The sequence below is a fragment of the Aythya marila genome (genome assembly GCF_965140915.1).
Source record: "Aythya marila genome assembly, chromosome: 24".
Taxonomy (NCBI): Eukaryota; Metazoa; Chordata; class Aves; order Anseriformes; family Anatidae; genus Aythya; species Aythya marila.
The window spans coordinates 396440-416268 of NC_139065.1; the positions used below are offsets into that span (position 1 = coordinate 396440).

Consider the following 19829-nt stretch of genomic DNA (forward strand, 5'->3'; position numbering starts at 1 on the left):
TTCTGAACATGCCGGAGCTCTTTGCATTGGAGTTGCTGTTGGTACCGGAGCTGGGCTGCCACTACGCCCTGTGCACAGGCAGGAGCAGCGCCAGGAGGTGCCGGAGCCAGCTGCTCTTTTTAAGTAACTTTCCTCTTCCTTCGTTGCCTGTTTCTGTATCTATTTTTCCTCAATAGGGAGAGAAATACTCAATCTAATTACTTGGTATCCAATGCTTGTTCTTCCCATGAAAGGAGCACAAATCTCAGCGCTGGACTCTGAACCAGCACATGGAATGCTATTCACCAAGTGTGCCGAAGTTAAGTGATGGGGGTACCTGAAGCAGGTTTTCCATCTGAATCTGTCCGTTTTGCTTCCTGGTTCCTGATCTCTTTGCTCTGTGTACCTGACAGTTATTGTCTGAATCCAGGTGACAAGAGGGAATGTGTAAGCATGTTCCAGTGCCGTTGGGCCTCATGGAGCAAGCAAGCAGTGGTTCACTTCTGGCTGCTAATGCAAAAGGACCAGAAAGATGAATTTGACGCTATTTTTCTTATGCCAAATTTAGGCAGTTTTACAAAGTCTGATGTTTTACTCACACAGCTGTAAAGCAGCCTTATTTAAAGCTTTTGTAAAAATGATTAGATGATCCTGGATCAATATTCTGCAGCTGAGCTGATCCCAGGAAAGCAGGCTACAGCCTGGGCATGAGGAAAACTGTCCATTTGCACCAACGCAGGACGAGGAAGGCTTGTGACCTGGAGCATGCTACACCTTGGACAACTATCTTGGCAAAGATGATCTGATCCCGTTGGCTGCTCGTGAGACTCCAGGGGATTCTCATCAGCCTGAGGGGTCGGGTGTCAGGGTACCGGGCACCAGTCTCTGACTTCCGACCCTCTCTGACACACGGTGCGCACAGAGGCTCTGACTCCAGGGCTCAGCCTCTCCATGAGGCACATGTGGAGCATGTGTGGTTTTAAAAGGAGGTGCTAAGGCCCAGGGCTGTGTGTTTTGTTTTGTTATTTGGCCACGATATCTGTTACGTACTAATTTCCTTTAAGACTTGTGATGAAGTCAGTAAACCACAGCCTGCAGCGAGAGCTCTCCGGGCTGGTGCTTTCCGCTATGACATGCACTTGACATGTCCGTTCCCGGGTTCGGCAGGCCAGTCTCGCTCTCTCTTGCAACATGGACCAAAGGGAAATTCTGCTGCAAAATCTGGAAAGGACCCAAAGCAAGAAGCTCGACCAAGAAGCATTTGTAGAGGAGTTTTTGGTAAGTTTGCTTAAGGCAGAGTTCTGTGTTTCAATTGATTTTAAAGGGAACTGCTCGGTTGCCTCTCCCCAAACAGGGACATAATTTGCATGTGATTATTAGATTTTCTATAAATTTTGCAGCAGAAAGAGATGCAGGAGCTAACTAGAGTGAAAATAAAAAGGCGTAAAGGTAGAAGAGTGATTTAATGGTTTGCATTCAAAGTAAAACTTTTTTTTTTTTTTAAATAATTAACCAAGTGCTTCCTGTTTTCTCCTTAGCAAATACATTTGTTAAGATATGGTTTCACTTTGCCCTGGTACTAAACGGGGGCATAGTAAGGAATACAGAGACAGAGCTGCTTGCTGCCTCTTCTGCCATTGCCACAGGTTACATCTGTGAGGTGTGTGTTCCTGTTGGGAATCTCGATGTGCTGCCTGAGATATTTTGTTTCTCTTCTTATTTCACTAGAAACCACCCATCCTACCCCCCATGCCACCCTGCAGAGTAAGGAACAGGTGTCCAGATAAATGACCTGAGGGCCTGAGGTGGTTCTGAGTCCCGTGGACATCTGGCACCTTGGCCAAGGCGTGAGGGAGGCAGTGACCTGAGCAGCTGCGTTGGCTGCTTCTGCAGCCTCCAGCGCTGTGCCGGGTTATGTGGAAGGGCTCCAGCAGCCACTTGGAAGGAGTGCCCGTGCTCCTCTGGCTGTCGGTGCTCCTGGCTCTTCCAGGAGATAAATTTCTTCTTTCTGAAAGGCAAAACTAGCAAAAATTGCTGATGGCTCCCACCTTCCCCAGTGTTCTGCAGTGTCTGGTGGAGGTCTGTGCAGTGCCCCAATCTGTAAAGCCTCTGCCAACTTTCGATTTGTTTAAGTGGCAGAGGTGCAGCTTAGATGGCAATCCACAGCCTCCCAGAAAGACCTGATAGCTGGTGACAGCTACTGATGTATTAGCTGGAGGAAGGCTGTTCTAGCAGCCTCTCTGGCATTGATCAGCTTCCGAATACACAGGGAAAGGTAAATCTGAGATGTCTCAAACACCAGAATAAGCACTGCCACCCAGCCACCCCACCAGACAGGGGCTGCATCAGGCAGCGAGCCCTGGGGAAGGCGGGGGTTACTCGGCAGTCCCCATGAGATCCAGCCCTGCTCTGCCACACCAGTGAAGATTTGCACTTCAAACGCTTGGGAAAAGCTTAGCACTCGACTTCCAGGTGTCTGGGTCAGAGGGAAGTGATTAATCTGAGCCTGCAGTAACAGTCTGTTGTTCCATGGAACAAAGTGCTGTCACAAGCTGCTGAATTTCCCCCTTACTGGGGCTGGGGCTGTTCTGTGCTATGTGAGGCAGCAGGGCTGGTGAGCCTGGGTCCACGTGCTAGTTCCAGCAGCCAAGCGTACAGCTAATTTTCTGACAAGAACAACTTGTAGAAGTGGTCAGGGCAACGTTTCCTCTAGGCCTGGGAAGAAATCTTCCCCAAACGGCCTGAGCTACAGGCCGCTTTTGGAAGTGCAAATGCCTTAACAGACAACTGAGACGGCTCGTGTTCCCAGGCTTGGTCAAAATGCTCAATGTTATTTCTCCACCCTACTGTTTCCTCTCTCGTTGTGTGAACAAGAACATGCACATGCAAACTGTGGTGGTGTTACTGTAAATGACAGAGTTTTTTTTTGTTTGAGTCTCCTTTTTCTGTTCATGCAGTCTCACAGCCAGAGTTTGATCCACGCTGCTCTCACTTGCTTTGTCATATATAGTCATTTCCCAATCATTTTTATCCCAGTTTATGCAGGGGCAGGAGTAAGGAGATTCAGAGCTGTAGCTATGAGAGGACTGGCCCCAGTGCTGAGTGATTCCAGCTCCTTCAATTTGAAGCCTGCCCCTGAAGATGGGGTGGCACTTGAATGAGGAGAGGGAGGACGCAAACAAACACCTGAGGAACCAGCAGGTTGCAGGGATGTGCAGTCTGCAAAAAGCATCCTGCTGCTTGCCAGCTCCCACACCTTCTGCCACACAGTACATGCCCCGTGTTCTCGATTAATAAAGACTGGACATGTGGACTGTCCAAGGCCTCCTGTGCCTTCTTCCTTACTCATTCTGACCTTTTAAAAACTCCAGTTTAATACTAAAAACCAGTGACTGGCTTAGAACTGAACCTATATTTCTGTGCACAGAAATACCGTGGAAATGAGATGCGTGTTGCTGTTTATACCTCTCGTCTGCAGTATCGCGCAGGGGCAGCATGGCTTGATCAAACAAGCAGAGCCATGCAGCCCTTCATCGCCTGACACGGCCTTACGGCAAATATCATTGTTCTGCAGCTTCATGCACGTGGGCACTGCCAGGTGTCACGTCCTGGCGGTCACTCATCCAGAGCAGGCAAGGAGCTCTGCAACTCTCCCACAGCTGCTTACAGCTGCTAATGCCCTGTCTGGCATTAAGGACAGGGGACAGGATCCCCAAAACGGGGTGGGAGCTTTTGGGAGAACTGGAATACAAGCGTGTGTGAGCCCCAGTGCAAAGGTTGCAGGCAGGCTGACCCCTGAGGCGGTGTATGCTGAGCACCCAAAAATCAGTGCCCTGAACTCCCACCACTCCTCATGTGCTGCCGTGTTAGAGCTCACTGCCTCCAACGCCCTGAGACGGTGCTGCCTGCACCATCAGCAGGGCACGGCCATCTCCACAGCACCAATCCATTTGACCACTGAGCTATTTTGGCTCAGCAACCCTGAGACCAGCGTGTTTTTCCTTTGCTGTCTGGGCAGAGCAGCTGAACCACTGTTTCCACTTCCTGTTAAAATTCACGTGGGTGACCACGAAATACGTGCAAGGCACAAGACGTTCCATCACCTTGCAGCTCAGGTGTGCCAATGGTCCCTTCCCTCTGCTTCTCACCCCTGTAGAGCTTTCCTTTGTAAAGGCGTGGGGTGCTGAGGGTTTTCCTTCGTTAGCCCAGTTTTCTGGACTGCAACAACAACGTCTGAGAGAAGGTCTGTAGTGGCATGGCTCCAGGGTGGTGGAAAGTGAGAGACTTGCCCTCTGGAGTGTCTGACCACAGAGATACTAATTAGAGAAATGGCCTTTTGTTTTAAATCAAAACCACCCCTTGTTGGTAAGAAAAGTGGCCAGGTAGACAATAAATTATGAAAGAAAGAATACAGCAGGAATGGTGCTTTCAAAGCCAATGGTTGTTCACAGTGTTTGTTACTTGGGGCTGATGTCAATGAAATAAAATTCTACACTTTACAAGGAAGAATATGCTTGAACACTCCAGGAGTGCAGCAGCTTTACACTGGAAATAAAAGAGACTAGAGATTGTATTTCTGTGGGCCTCTCCTAGGACTCCTCCTCCTTTCTTTCTCATCAGCATATATATTACTGTGCTCTGATTTCTCGTGCCCCTTTTATTGGAGCATTCCTGTTTGCAGCCACAGATAGGAGCATCTTTAGAAAAGTGAGAAAAATCAATTAATTTTTCTGTCCCTTCTGATGTCATTTATTAGAAGTAGTTTAATATTGTTAATCCTCTTATCTGGGTGCCATTTATACTGAGAAAGATTCCCGTGTCTCACCTGCTGCCGAGCGTGATGCTTTATGTGCTATATAAATGCATCATCTCACTTCAGAAGCCTACATGCCTGAGCCTCTTGTGGGCACTGCCTCAGCACACACTTTCCATTCTTCAGAAGTCTGTGCTGAAGCTCTTCGGTGGCTTCTGTCTCTATTCTTGCTTTGAGTACCCTGAGAAAAGCCACTCAGGAAAGAATTAATGGTGCAGATCTTACTTTGCGGTGGTGAGCCTGACCCCTAGAGACCTTCACACATGCTCTCTAGTAGCGTGTTGTATGTAGCACATCTGCTGTAACTTGTTCCATTCTTCTATCACAGAAGCTGAAAAGGCAGTCAACAAAATACAGATCGGATAAAATCTACCCTACAGCAGCATCTGAGCACCCAGAGAACATCAAGAAGAACAGATACAAAGACATCTTACCCTGTAGGTTGGAAATGGCAAATGTTGCTATTCAGCCTTTCTTTTTTTTGCTAGCTTGACTTTGCCCTCTTCCTCCAGTATCTGCCCGCATGGCTGCTTGCTTGTGAACATGTCACTGGCTGTGTCCTGGCTTTGAATTCAGCTGCTCAGATTTAAGGCTTTGTTTCTGACTGTTCCAAAGCATGCTCTGGAAGACTTTGGCATGTATTTCCTAGAGAAAGAAGAATGTCAGTTCAGTAGGAAACACATCCTCTACTGATAATCCTTGCAAGCTTTCTGGGTAGCATTGCAACCAAGACCTTGCAGAGGATGGCTTTGGACAAGGACATCTCCATGGTGTACAAAGCAGGCCAGAGGCAGGAACTGCTGTGGTTTGTCATTGCTTGGTGCTGGAAGCGCCAAAGCAAATTCTGTCCTGGGGTCAGAGCAGACTGTCCCTTCCATCCATTCTAGCTTGAAAAGAAACCTATCCCCACAGATCTCAGTAAGACCAAGTGCAGGGCAATTCTAGGTTTGGCTTGCTCCGTACTAAAGGACAGTCTTGCCCCGTGGTATTGGCAGCAGCTGCAGCTCTTGCCAGCTCTGAAAGAGAGCGTGCTGCTCTGCTGCATGCATGCAGGCAGTGGCAGCTCTGCGCAGGGCTTTTGCCAGTGCTGGAGGAGGCTCTGGCTGCTTGCACAGCCGCTGGTCGGCTCTGGAGAAGAGCTCTCTGATGCGTGTGCTCCCCCAAGGCACCTCATGCTGCAGCTTGAGGGGCCCAACTGCCAAGAGGGATTAACACTAACTGTTGCTGCTGCTTCTCCTGCTTTTGTGCCTGCAGTTGACCACAGCAGAGTGGAGCTGTCCCTGATCACATCGGATGCAGATTCTCATTACATCAATGCCAACTTCATCAAGGTATTGCTTCCTTCATTGTCTTTTGCAGTGCAATGGTGTTTGCAGCAGCTGCTAGAGCTGCCTGGTTGACTTGTGCCAGGAGGAGCAGGCCCTGTGCCTGCGGCAGTTTCTGTGCTGGGCATGAGGACAGCTGAGCTACAGAAGCCGCCCGCCGTCAGCAAGCCCCTCAGAACCCCTCTTGCAGTACAGAGGCACCAGCCGGCAGGGCAGGGGTCACGCGTGTGCTGGGACTGGGGGTGGAACAGTTTGTGGCTTGCAGCCCCCGCTTCCTGCCTCTGCTGGGCGATGGTGCAAAATTGCCCGTGGCCAGAGCCTGAAACCAGCAGGCGGGCAGGAAGCCCTGCACAGCAGCACCACTGAGACGCGCTGCAGCGGCGAGCAGCAGGGCAGGTCACTGCGGGCTCAGCGGCCCTTCAGGAGCTCCATGGAGCTGGGACTCGCTGCGCCAAGAGCCCTTCTCTGATAGATGGAAGGTTTCCTTCGCTCTCCACTGCTGTGAGGGCTCTGCGCAGCGTGTCTACAGGTGGACAGACCTTCACAGGGGATCACGGTTCTCTGGCCAGCGGCCACAGGAGCGCCAGGCTGCACTCTGCCGTCGGGCAGTACCTATAGGCTCTCCCAAACACACTGCGAGGCACGGGGGGCCCCGGGAGCAGATCTCGCCCCAAGCCCAGTTCCCTGGCCTTGGCTTTGCCTTTGAGAAGTTTTCACACCTTGGTTTCTAGTTACTAAATTTAATTCAGGTGCCTAAAATTTGACTACATAAAAGCCCTCCTAAGTCCTTATTGGGCTCATTGGGTAGAAGTAGTATTCAGAAAGAGGGATGATTTTTATTTCCTTTGGGGAACTATGCAAAAATGACTTCATATCTGATCTGAATGCTGTTTTAGGGCGTCTATGGGCCAAGAGCATACATTGCAACCCAGGGTCCTCTCTCCACTACTGTCATTGACTTCTGGAGGATGATCTGGGAGTATGAAGTCCTGGTAAGGTGCAGATTTGTACATCTTGTTGTTGCTTGTTTTGTTTTAGTAAATAAAAGCTGTCTGTAAAACCAGCTAGGACTCAGTTGTGGCTAAAGAGGCAGCAGTAGTATCTGGGTGGTACTCAGATTTCTGTGTGACCTGCATCCTTCCTGTGAGCCTTTCCCTCACACACGCTGAGACCGCTGCTTGTGACTCTGCTTTTGGGCTCCAAGGGGGAAGGTCCTCGCAGCTGGGCTGTGGGTGATGTCCTGGGCTTGATTTGCATAATTCTGTGGGACTTTGGGGAAGACAGTCCAAGTAACTTCCTCATTGCTGATAAGTATCACGAAATGATCAGTTTGATTTTTCTTCCTGGAACAGAATCTTGCCTCCAGGCTTTTCTAGTGAACCTTGTTTTTTTGCAGATCGTGATCATGGCTTGTATGGAGTTTGAAATGGGAAAGGTGAGTAACATAGCAGAGATCGCCCTGCTATGACAGTGACAGGACAGGGCAGAGAGATGCAGATTTTTATAAAATCTCGTTAGGGACAGTGAGTTTCCATTTGATACAGACTGTTTCTTGAGTCTCCTGCAGCAAATTCTTAAGCCATTTCTGGTAGTGGAACTGGCCTCTTTGGCAGGGGAGAACAAGCCAGACACAAACACCCCAGCACCCGTCGTCCCCCCCCCTTGCCATAAAGCCCAGTGCGAAGCTGCACCTAGAGACGTGGTGCTGGCAGCCGGGAACAAGCACGGGTCAGCTGTGGGTGAGAGCATCATGGCCCTGGTCCTGTCCCGATGACTCGAGGGAAGGGAAGGGTAGAGACTGGTCAGCAGCAAGAGCTGGGCCTCCTGGCATGAGATTTTCTGGGCAAAGACAGGAGATGCTGCAGACAGGCAGCAGGAAATAACCCGACATCTGCTTCTTGCAACAGAAAAAATGTGAGCGGTACTGGGCAGACCTGGGTGAGTCCTCCCTGCGGTGTGGGCCCTTCTCCATTGCCTGTGTGAGTATAGCTGCCATTAGCACCTCATCACGTGCACTGGAAACTTGTCGTCTGCAGAAAGCATGACCCTAATTTATTGTTCTGCAGGAAGCTGAAGAAAAGAAAAATGAATATGTGATCAGGACTCTAAAAGTGACCCTGAATGAAGTAAGTAGGAAAGGCGGAGGCAGGAAAATAATCTTGGTTAGGTTTGTTATATCAATATTAAAATATGGTGCATTTTGGAGAAAGTTTTACACTCCTCAGAATGCTATTTTGGATTCAGAAGCAGCTGAAGGAATTAAGAAAGTAAAAAAATAATTAAAGTTCAGTTTCTGAAGCTGTTTATTAGTTGTGGCTAATTAGATTCTGGGTAAGCGAGGTTAACTGGTAATATCAAGCACATCATAAAGTGGCCAGGTGTCCTTTGCAGCATGAACAGCCACAAAGCGCAGCGCTAACCTGCAGCCTTTGCCTGCCAGCACAGCAGGAATTAGAGATGGCTGTGGCACATCAGCTTGCTCTTGCTGCGCTGACAGTTAATTCGGTCTCCTGTCAGCACTTTTCTCCTCTTGCAGGAAATCCGCACTGTCCACCAATTCCACTATCAAAACTGGCCAGACCATGATGTTCCCTCTTCCATCAACCCCATTCTGGAGCTCATCTGTGAGGTTCGCTGCTACCAGCCAGACGACAGCATTCCCATCTGCATCCATTGCAGGTAGGTGAGCGCTCCCGGCTCCTCCCTGCCTTCCTGCTTGCTGAGCGCCCGTGGGTGTGGGTGGCACAGCCCGTGCAGCACTGGAGTCTCCATCCTCTCCTAGGAAGTCCTAAGGACAAACGTGTCCTCTGAGCCACTGGTATGGCTGGAGAGCAGGAGAGGAGATAGGTGACAGCAGGCCAGTGATAGCAGCTACAGCTGAGACCAAGAACACTGTGCACTCCTGGTCACCACAGGAGGAGGATGTGGGAGGCCGAGGAGTTGTGCCCTCTTGCCTGCAGCAGAGCTGTTGTCAGGTGGAAGTTTATGTGCAGCCAGGTGGAGCTGCCACCAGGAGCGGGAGGGCCATTGTGTGAGCCTGCACTGTCCAAGGTGTGGGATGCAAGGCTGTGGGGTTTTTGAAATATTCTTGCTGGAGAATGCAGCGTGCCCACCGCTACCCTCTACTAGCAACCCTGCTGTGACTCTCATTGCAGTGCTGGCTGTGGGAGAACAGGAGTCATCTGTGCAATCGACTACACCCAGAAGCTGCTGAAGGACGGAGTAGGTGTCAGTCCCACCGCACATGCTCAAACGGCGTGTGTGTAGCACAGTGCGATTCCCTGACTCTCTCCCTCGCCTTCTTCCTCCCCTTCCTCCCAGCTCTACCTCTCTCTGACTGCGCGCAGGTGTATTTCAGATAATAACTGTGAATGAAAACTCCCTGTAGCCCAACTGGCCAAACTGCTGATACCTGACAGCCTGTTCGTGTTGCTCCTCTGCTCAGGCTCTGCACCACCCGTGTGCTGCCTGCTGTTGGTGCTGCACTCCCTCCCTCTGCATCCCGGTGTAAATAGCCCTGATGCAGCCTGGGCTGTGCAAACAGGCTGAAGACCTCCCTGCTCTCTCTCCTCCCTGTCTTGGTCTTAAGATCACTGGGCTAACCCTGGTGCTGGCCTTCTGTCTTCAATACAAGGTTACTGCCTATATTTGTCTCTCCACACTTTAGTATCAGAAATCTAGGGTTTTCAAGTTAACACCTTGCTTTCTTCTGACTCTTCATTAAAAATGTATGTTTGTATGCTTTAACAGTAAGTAATCCCTAGCCTTGTGCCAGATTGCTGAGATTCTGTAAAGTGGTTATTTCCTTTATCACAGTAATCCTGAATCCCCTGATCCATCAAATCAGAATCTTGTCCTTCATGATATTCCAAGCTGTTACCAATGTTATAAAAAAGGGTATTTTCTTGGAGTGCAAGGCAGGAGGGAGGAGGCAAGACAGTTCTTAAAGGTGGCTTGATAAGCAGGTCCTTTGTTAAAGACTCTTGCAGTAGCAGGTCTGAATCTGGGACACGCTTCTAAACTGCACCACAACGTGGAAGCCTCTTGGAATAACCTGCCTTTAATTTTTCATCTCTTCCATTTCTTGCAAGATTGTTCCAGTGAACTTCAGTATTTTTAGTCTGATCCAGGAGATGCGCACACAAAGGCCTTCAATAGTGCAGACCAAGGTACGCTCAGGAAATTTTAACAACTGGCATTGTTAATATTTCTGTTAATACTTCTTAACGTTCGGTACTGTTAACTCAGTACTGAAACCTCAACAGTTCCTCAGGAGGGCTTGCAGTAAGGAAGAAAAAAATGGTTGCACTGCTGGGAACTAGGCATGTAGATGTTCTGTAAGGTCCCTTTTCTGAGCAGAAGAATCATTTTGCAGAAATTAATTTCTGACTATTTCCTTGTAGACAGCTGGAATAGCTTAGTGCTTGCAGACTCATTTATTGAATGCTCATGCTGTGAAACAAGTGTCTATCCAGGAAATAAAGCAAGAACTCCTCTCGGCTGAGGCAGAATGAAGAGGAAGCTTAGTGCAGAACAGTGTTGTTTGTGTAGCTGACAACAAAACAAATACTTCAGTCTCAACCCTTTGGAAACTACAGCTTCTACTTCTGATAACTTGTCCTACCAACAGACCGCAAAGTCGCAGCTTCTATAAGGGGGCTGATGTTTGATTTGCGTAATAGATGGCCATTTACAAGCAGTGTGAGTGCTGGCTCTCATGTCTGTTTTATTTCTCCGTGATGCAGGAGCAGTACAAGCTGGTCTATGATGCTGTTATTGAACTCTTCAAAAGGCAGATTAAAGCACTTGATGCCCAGGAAGATTCTGCTGCTTCACAGGTAAAGGTCACCAGGACAAACATACTGCCTCTTGCAGGCTCAGGCACGCCAGCTCTAACCTAGATTCCTACTGCAGAGGTTTCCTCTGTAGACCTGGAACGAATCACCTTTTTGCCCTATTTATTCATAATTGCATTGTAACAGAAGCCTCCAATTTGTGGAGGTGCTTGTGTGGCCCTAAGTATCTTTCCTGCTATTTCATTTATACAAATGCATTAACTCATTTCTATATACTCTGCAAGGAAGTGTATTAAAGTTACAGAGACAGGGCCCCAGCCCGAACTGAGACTCTTTTCAAGTTAACCATGAGAATCCATCTGTTTCCTTGATCACACAACACTTACCACAAGAGTTGGCCTCAAGTGAGAGCTAAACTTTCTTCTGTCTCAAAACCATCATTAATGTAATGAGTGAATGGAATATTTTCAACCTTCTCCAGCAGTGGCTGATTTTCATGTGGATGTGCTCATGAAACTTGATTTCACGGAGTGCTTGCAAGCAACAGAGTGAGATAATTAGCATCACAGACTGTCTGTGGGGGAGAGTGGGCTAAAACATCTTGTAAAAACCCATGTCAAAGTCTTTCAAATCTCACACACCTTTGAGGAAGAACAACATGTTCCTGGTATACAGTTACATTAACAGGAACATCTGAAACATCCACAGCTGTGGATCCTGCAATGGGACTCTGCCTCAGTTTTGCCATAGTACTCACTAGAGATCAGTGAGAAAATAGCTGGAAAGTGCCTTCTGTATGTGTTGTGGATAGTTTGTAAGCAAAGGAGATGCAAGACTAGAATGACACAAAATGCAGAAAACGGTTCAAATCCGGATGTGGTTTTGTAGCTCCTGGCCAACCCCTTGCTAAACCTCACTGCCCTTTGAAAGCACCTCGCAGAGCATGGGGGATGGTCGTGCGCTAAAGTGTCACAAATGAAACCAGTGACTGCACAGCCATGCTGAATGTCTGAGCGGGGTCCTGAAGTCAGAGCTCTCTTAGGCTGTTTTGCAGGTGTTTGGCATGGCTGGACTCTCATTTGGCCCTTAGTAATCTTATTTCAGAAAGGTGTGAACAGAAAGAGCAGTTCAGGAGGACCTATCCTCAGTTTTCAGCTCCAAACTGGTGTTTTCAAGTTGGTGTTTGTCATTCCCAAACTCCATTAATAATTAAAAGTAGTTGTCAGGAATTCCATCTCCTGAAATATCATGTTTGTGTTCTTTGCATTCTTCTTCCTTACTCTGTTGTTTACTGACCTTTTCTTTCACTAGATTCAAACCAGGCATCCTGTACCCAAGCCACTTCTGCCTTCAGTTGAAGATATTTGTACTCTGAGTTTACTAACCTGGTAAGGTCACAGCACAAGTATCCCGTAGGCTAGTATTTTCAATCACCCATGCTATTTCAGGAATACATGAAATGTGTATTTTGTGACACAGTTCTGTTTAAAGCTGGCATTTCAATTGTCAGCAATCTCTGCAGCCTCCCTTGAGTCCCACTTTTTCTCTCTCATTTGTCCCTAATGTAATTCCTGCTCTTCTTACTAATGTGTCTCTGAGACTGAATCTTAACCTCTTCCCTACATGCCAATACCTGTCCCTCTCTTTTGCCCTTCTGTCTGTTTCAAGTTGTACTTAGAGTGTTTCATATACAAACTTAAAACACATCCAGGGCAGCATAAAAAAAAAGGCTAATGAATGTGGAGATGAAACACCCCCGTGCTGGTTCATCTCTGTGCTCTACCTGGAGCCATGCACCCTGCAGGGTGTTCCTAGCGGGTGCCCATCCTTCCCCTGCATTTGCCACACAAGAGCCTCCTGCCTAGCTGTGGGGAGCCTGAGGAGCCCATCTTCCAGACTACAGGCAGCTTCAAAGGGTGGTGAGATCCTTCTGTGGACGTGTTTTGGTTTTCATGTGTGCACTTTCTGTAAATAATTTTATTTTTGAAGATAGTCTGCACTGAACCATTTACCTGTGTAAAGGGGCTTCCTCCGTTCACCATCTAATGGTGTCCAAATAGGGCACCAGGGTGTATAGTCCTTTACCATGTTCATTGCTTGAGACTAAACCAGTCTCTGTGATCCTGGGCAATGTACCTGCTCTTAGGGACAATGTTGTGGGACCTTGTTAGTAGGCTAACTGAGATTCCTGAGCACTTGACGTCTCTGACTTCACGCTGCTGTGCTTTACTGCAGCTCAGGGCAAGAGGACCAGAATGTGCATCAACATTTTTCTCCAGTGGTACAAAACGAAGCATCGCTGGCGTCCTTGTCTGCCAAGGGAGAGCACGGCAGCTCTGGGGGTAGAGTCCCTCCCATCAGACCAGCCATCTCCTTTGGCACTCTGAACTTCAGCAACAGCAGGAATGCAGCTGCTGCCGAGATGTGGGGCACAAGGGAAGCTCTCCAGAAACACCACAGTTTGGAGTTCAGCAGCAGGTCCTCTGGGCAGCTGCTTGTGGACCTGGAGCCGCAGAGAGCAGGCAAGAAAGGGGCTCATGGCAAAGCACCTCTGACACGGACCACATCGACCCCCTTTGTGCTGGAGCAGCAGGGAGAAACTTGGGCTTGCGATGGAGGCGATGTGGAGCCCATTTCCAGTTCTCAGTCACCAAATGCCTCTTACTCAAGCTTCCAGGAGAAGCAGCAGGACAGATATTCCCCTGTTGAGCTGAACCACTCAAGCCGAGTAGCGGAAGCCGCCCCAGGCCACAGGAACTGTGGGCAATGTCCTTACCATTTCTTCTGCTCGGCGGAGGACCCCTACTTCTCTTCGCTCTCCCCAGAGGACCCGCCATCCCCAGTGCTGGCAGCGGGGCAGGACACACAAGGCCCTCCTTGCATGGTGGCCAGCTCCCCACCGCCCAGGCCTGCATCCCCCCACATTCACCACCCCAGTGCCGGGAGGACGTCCCCGCTGAGTGAGTGCTGCTGGAGCTGCTGGCTCCTGCGGGCGTCGGGAGCTGGCAGGGGTGGCGAGCGCAGTCCTTTGGCATCCAGCAGGGCCCTGGCTGCCCTTCAGCCACCTGCTGGGGACCAGCTGGGGAGGGCCTCATGCAGTTTCATCCCACCTTACATGTTTCCCATAAAAACAGATGATGCTTTTAGAACAGCAGGATTCTGGGGTTCACGTTATACTGCTGTGTCACCTTGGTACAGCTCTCATGGAGAGGCAAGGACCTATGCTAACCAATTCTTAGAGCAGGGCAATCTGAGCAGAAAGCTCCCAGAAGTGGTTTTCTTTGAGGAACCAAGGCCAAAAACCACTCTTTTCTGACAAGAGCCATGCAGGGGGATGTTGGCATCCCCTCGAGACTGAGAGAACCACAACTTCAGTGTTAGTGTCTGCCTAGATCTGTCACCTTAAAATCACCTTCCCAGTTTGGGTCTGGTCTGGTCAGACACTTTGCTGTCTGCACCTTTGGCACTGCTCAGCTCTGTCCTGCTCAGGCCCATCAGGATGCGGTGTCATGAATGTTCTGGTTACCTAGATGCTACAGACTTTGGGAATGTCACAGGAGATGCAGTACAAGCCAAGCAGCAGTGATACGACCAGCTGAGGGATTGTCTGTGTGCTGGGGTACGCGGGTAATCTTCCCCTGTGCAATAGGGCGTTCTTGTTAATGCTGCTGGGAGTGTGTGCCTGGGGCATGTACCCAGCAGCAGTTGGTGCTGAGGACTGGCTGGATTTTAGGTACAGTTTACTTATGTTTACCATAATCTCTGGTGTGCAGCTGGGTTGGAGCAGTCGGTTCTCAGTGTCTTTGCAGAGGTCTGTAGTTCTCCTGTTGTATTGTGCCATGCAGGTAACCTGACCACATCTCCTCAGTTAGACATCCTGCCCCTGCCAGATGATGATGATCCTCCACCCCTGCCTGAGCGAACCCCGGAGTCCTTCATTGTGGCTAGTGAATCAGGTAAGTGCATTTAACAGAGCAGTGACTGACACCTGCTGCGAGGACCCCACCTTTCTCACCTTTCTGTGGGATCACAGCACATGGCAGTGCCTTTGCTCTGGCTGCCTGGGATGAGAAATGACCTCTCTTGTGCTTAATTGTTTCTAGGAGAATTTCCCCTAGCCACTTCTGATTTTCAGCTTCCAGCCAGAAATAAAAATATTGGAACCTCTTTGGAGTGGAGTGGTGAGTCTCACTCAGATGTGTTTAACGACACTGTGAGACTGAGGCCATGTAAGGTAAATAAGGGACTTCTTATCTCTTCTCATCCTACTAATTTCCTTATCATGTTCCCATCTGTGAGAAAGACCCTAGTTGTCTATTTTCTCCATAAATTATTTCAGGGTCCAGGACTGGAAGGAAGATATGGTCTCAGTAAGGTTCCTCCTTATAAACATTAGTTAGTTTGCTCCAAACTTTATTTCTTTTTTGCTAAATCCCATACAAGGTAGTACAAATATCATCCCTATTTTAAAGAAAGATAATGAAGATGGGAAGTTAGTGGTCCACTGAGGTTCACAACACCCTGTGGGACAGACAGGAGCAAAACAAAAGTTAGGCATCTTTTGATCATCCCATAGGTGACTTACGGCTTTGTAAAGTGAAACAATAAGGTGTAAGTCTGTTTTCCATTACATGAGCATGGAGGTGTGTGGGGGAGGGTGTTTGCATGTAACATCATTTCCTCATCCTCTAAGGCTTCCTTGAGTGCAAGACAACCACATTTAGTTATGTGGAATTTCAAATACTTTCCTTGTTTTTTTGTTTCCAGAGTATGAAGCTTCGGAGCTCACGATCAGGTAAAGGTTTGATGTTGAGATAAACTTTCTTTAACATCAGGTCTGCTTTTAACCAAACTTGCTTTAATTTTTCCAGATTTAATGAATGTCTCTAAGATCTTTGCTCAGTCCAACAGAAATCTTGTGTTGCTAAATACTTCTGCAACTACATAGATATAAACAGTTTTGCAACCAAATGCACTGGTAGTTTTATGTTTCCTAACCGTCCACTGCACCACTCTGTACATGGATACCTTTATGATAATTTTCCCTGCTATCTCCTCAGGCTAAGGTTTGTCACATCCTTTTACTGTGTGTTGTTTCCTTTGAGACAATGGAGATGTGCAGGTTAGAGAGCTGTGGCCCTCTTGGTGAACAGATATGTTTTTAAAGGCAGTTATCCAAACCTTCTGTCTTTGCTTTCTCAGAGACAAACCGGGATCGCTCTAACTCTCCTCCCCCGCTTCCTGAAAGAACCCCAGAGTCGTTTGTTCTTGCTGATACAGCAAGTAAGTGACGAGTTATTTTCTCAACACGTAACTGAGATTCTATACTTACACCCAATCCTGTAGATATCTGAGGTGATAGTGGCCAACTTATTCATAATATTACCAATGGACTTAAATGTAGGAGAGTTCAGCAGGCAAGTAAGTAAGTAAGTAAGTCAGGTTCTTTTTTACTAAAAGAAGTAAATGTAACCAGGGAACCTGTTAGAAATTTCTGCAGTTGTTGCATTAGAGGAAACAATAAGCAGCAACAAAGCACTTAGAAAAAAAGCAAGAGGATTCATTAATCACCACTGGAAATGTTCTGATATATGTTCCCAGGTATACAGCCTGCTCCAAGAAACTCTACTAATTCTCCGGGTTTGAGGAGCAATGCTTCTGAAGCATCATCAAAAGAGCCTGTGAAATGCTTTAGGAGAAGCAAGGTAAAAAAATAAATAAAAATAATTAAAAAAAATCACGTAATTGTTAGAGAAAAAGGAGAGGGTGAGAAGAGATCATTCTGGCTATAGCTATTGTTACTTTCTTACTGCTAACCTTCAGAAAATAACATGCTTTGAGACCATTCTCTTCTATTTTGGGCACAGAAACAAGGCTATCAAAAATATTCTGTTGTAGAACTGTAGACAGAACTAGCGTGCAGTAGGAACACTGTCACGCCTGTGTGAATGTTTATGCCTCAGCATTCTCTTCACCCAAGTACTAATTCCTCTTGGAAAAATTTGCTTGAGTGGAGTCTGAATTCCCATGTAGGACAGACTCTGTTCGTCACCATGGCTCTAGTTAATTATGCTCATAAGCAATTGTACTTTGGGATGGTATGGTTGAACAGAAAAGCATTTGAGGAAAACAGCAAGAATAATAAAAACTGGGGGCTTTACTGTTAGTTAGAAAAATGCCAGAGACAATGTGAAAGGCAGAAATCTGAAGTTCTGTCTCAGATGCTAGACACGAAGCTTTTCATGAGATGTGATTTATGTGTATTTATTAGTGAAATACATTTATCATAGTAGCTGCTACAATTGCTTGCTACTTTTTTTTTTCAAGAATCTGCTACTTTTTTTTTTTTTCAGAGTTTGAAAATACTGAAAAACGTGAGAAAAAGTAAGTCTTTTAGACTAATGTGCATCTTCCTGATGGCTTTAAGCAAATATATAAAGATATAACTGGAATTTTTCAAGCACCCGAACTTGTCAAATGTGAAACTCCCTGTATATCTGCTTACTTTGGCATAGAACATTTACAACTGCATGTGCTAGTTGAGTGCCACCTGATCTGGACAGTAATAGTGTTTTTAGGAGTAGAGTAATGATGCTGCAGTGCCCTTAGGTTACCTGAGGGGCAGTTCCAGTGTATACAAGTTACAGATTCTTCAGGTCATTCAAACCAGTGGGACAAATACTTTCAAAATGGGGGAAAGAGATGTTGTGGGGAATATGATCAACTTAAGCCCCATCCTGGATTCTGCCCTATGTGGAGCAAAAAGAATGAGTTTCTCATAAAGTTTCCTTTGATCTAAAATTAAATGCTTATCTTGAAAATAGGACTGCTAAAAACTGTTTAAAGCACTTCTGAGCCAACATTTTCCCAGTGGATTGTATTGCAGTAGTACATTCACTCCCTGCTACGAGCAAATAATATCGTTAAAACTGTGTGGCTTTCAAGCTCTGGCAGTGTGGAAAGTACTTATCTTCATCTTATGCTGAAATAACATCTGGGCCAAGTGTGGTTGTATGTGTGGAAGTATGTGTTTTCCCATGGATGCGTAGAAACCTAGTTTTTCAGGGAATTACGATGGTCACTGTGTCAGTATAATTTTGTATTTCTAGGCATCTGTAGTCCATCTTCACTGACAAAACCATCAGAATCTGCTCCGTCAAACCATCTGAGCTCTTTCCTTAATTTTGGTATGTTTTTATCTTTGCATTTTGGAATAGGAGGTACCCGTTTTTTGAAAGTCTAAGTGCAGGTACCAGGCTGCATGTTAACTCTCAAATGAAGTGATACCCCAAAATAGCATGAAACTGTTTCATGCCTACATAATTTGATGTACCGGCATCCTGTCTGTACTTCTAAACACTTTTCATCTGTTATTGCAGCAGTTATTTAACATTCTATCTGTAGAACATGCACAAGAAATACATCTTTGGATTTGTGCAAAACTGTGCTGCCATCTTACTGCAAAATTATAAATAACACTTATTACTTTTTAAACATTTATGGCTTTATTCATGATCTGTTTAAGGAACAGGTAGGGTGGAAAACACAGACCCCGAAACCTGCTCTGAAAAATATTTCCCAGTGTGAGAGAAGCCTTAGCCTTCATGTAGCAGCAGAGACAGCAGAAGACAAATACAAAGCGGTACCATTTCCATTGGGCTGCTGTCTAATGTTGTATAATATGGTGGAGGAGAAACACTGTTTTCCATTTTAAATTCCTTTACTTTAGAGAAGTCTTCTGTCAGACTAGGCATAAAATCTAGTTATATTCTTGATATTCATGTTGTAGTGGGAGTAGGTGTGGATATGTACAATGATAGACTGTATTCGTATAGTTTTGTTGACTTACAACTACAGGCTGTTGCTTCAGGTTGACTGTATCTTAAATTTTGGGAAAGCTGAAATTGCAAGTATTTTCAAATACCGTATTATTTTAGGGAATTACATGATCAACATCTATAACATACTGAACTTGCACTATTAAAACAAACAAACAAACAAAAAACAATACACAATTTCTTTCCAGGCTTTGCAAGTCGATTTTCAAAACCGAAAGGACCAAGAAATCCACCACCGGCATGGAATATTTAGATAAATTTTACAGATTTGGTGTTACAGATTCATGAATACCTTCTGATATGCCTTGAGTGCTCATCCCAGTAAGGTTTCCATCAAAATAAATACATCAAAAGGTATTGCATGATGTATTGCAGATGAGGCACTACTTGCACATTCTTCATGAGCTGAAGTTTTAGGGTAAAGAAGAACAGGTAAACACGAGCAACGAGGCACTTTCCGTTAATTTATAACAGAATGAAAATTAAAACTTGGAATAGATATTTTATATTAAATAGTGATGTTTTTATTGTGTTTTGGAACCTATTCACTTCAAAATAATGTATTTAAGCTTTCCGAAACAAAACACTGTGCAGTGGAACAGATTCCAGTGAGGACTGTTGAATGGAGGGACATCCAGTTTGGTCCCAGTGCAGACCAGACCAAATCAAAACAAGAAGCTAGAGATCCTGCCGACATGGTATCTGTGTAACTGCGATCACGTGTAGTTTTATTGTCATCAAACACTGGCATTTCCTTACACGTTTACTTTAGTTGAATGAACAGAGAATTAACATCTCAAATTTTAGGAAGAATTTATCTGTCAGTTAATTGAATGTTTCGTTTTTCCATCTGAGCGAGTCCAGGTATTTTTTTCTAGATTTTTGGTTGACAAGTCGCAGATGTTGATGGGTCCTGGTCCCCAGTCCTGCTCCCCTCCTCAGAGCAGACTGCCCAGGTAGGCGTCCAGACAGGCCTTGAATATCTCCAGAGAAGGAGACTCCACAACCTCCCTAGGCAGCCTGTTCCAATGCTCCATCACCCTCATCGTGAAGAAGTTCTTTCTCAAGAAGCCCCCGC

At 46.6% G+C, this 19829-nt stretch overlaps 1 protein-coding gene across 1 annotated transcript; it reads left to right on the forward strand.

The window, feature by feature from the left end:
* The first annotated feature begins 1082 nt into the window (after positions 1-1082).
* On the forward strand, positions 1083-19751 carry PTPN22 (protein tyrosine phosphatase non-receptor type 22). Its single transcript, XM_082778692.1, has 21 exons — positions 1083-1257; positions 5121-5229; positions 6047-6123; positions 7014-7109; positions 7514-7552; positions 8025-8096; positions 8184-8243; positions 8654-8796; positions 9273-9339; positions 10209-10286; positions 10863-10955; positions 12225-12301; positions 13149-13873; positions 14759-14869; positions 15017-15147; positions 15681-15708; positions 16116-16196; positions 16515-16618; positions 17267-17297; positions 18023-18100; positions 18940-19751. Exons 1-21 carry the CDS (start codon positions 1171-1173, stop codon positions 19002-19004), a joined length of 2352 nt encoding a protein of 783 aa, XP_082634818.1. The 5' UTR covers positions 1083-1170; the 3' UTR covers positions 19005-19751.
* Positions 19752-19829: the final 78 nt, after the last annotated feature.

Excerpts from the sequence above, each read along its gene's own strand:
- PTPN22 (XM_082778692.1), top strand. The coding sequence starts at position 1,171 with ATGGACCAAAGGGAAATTCTGCTGCAAAATCTGGAAAGGACCCAAAGC. Across the intron at positions 5,230-6,046 it reads ATACAAAGACATCTTACCCT|TTGACCACAGCAGAGTGGAG; the intron begins GTAGGTTGGAAA and ends TTGTGCCTGCAG. Across the intron at positions 9,340-10,208 it reads AGAAGCTGCTGAAGGACGGA|ATTGTTCCAGTGAACTTCAG; the intron begins GTAGGTGTCAGT and ends ATTTCTTGCAAG.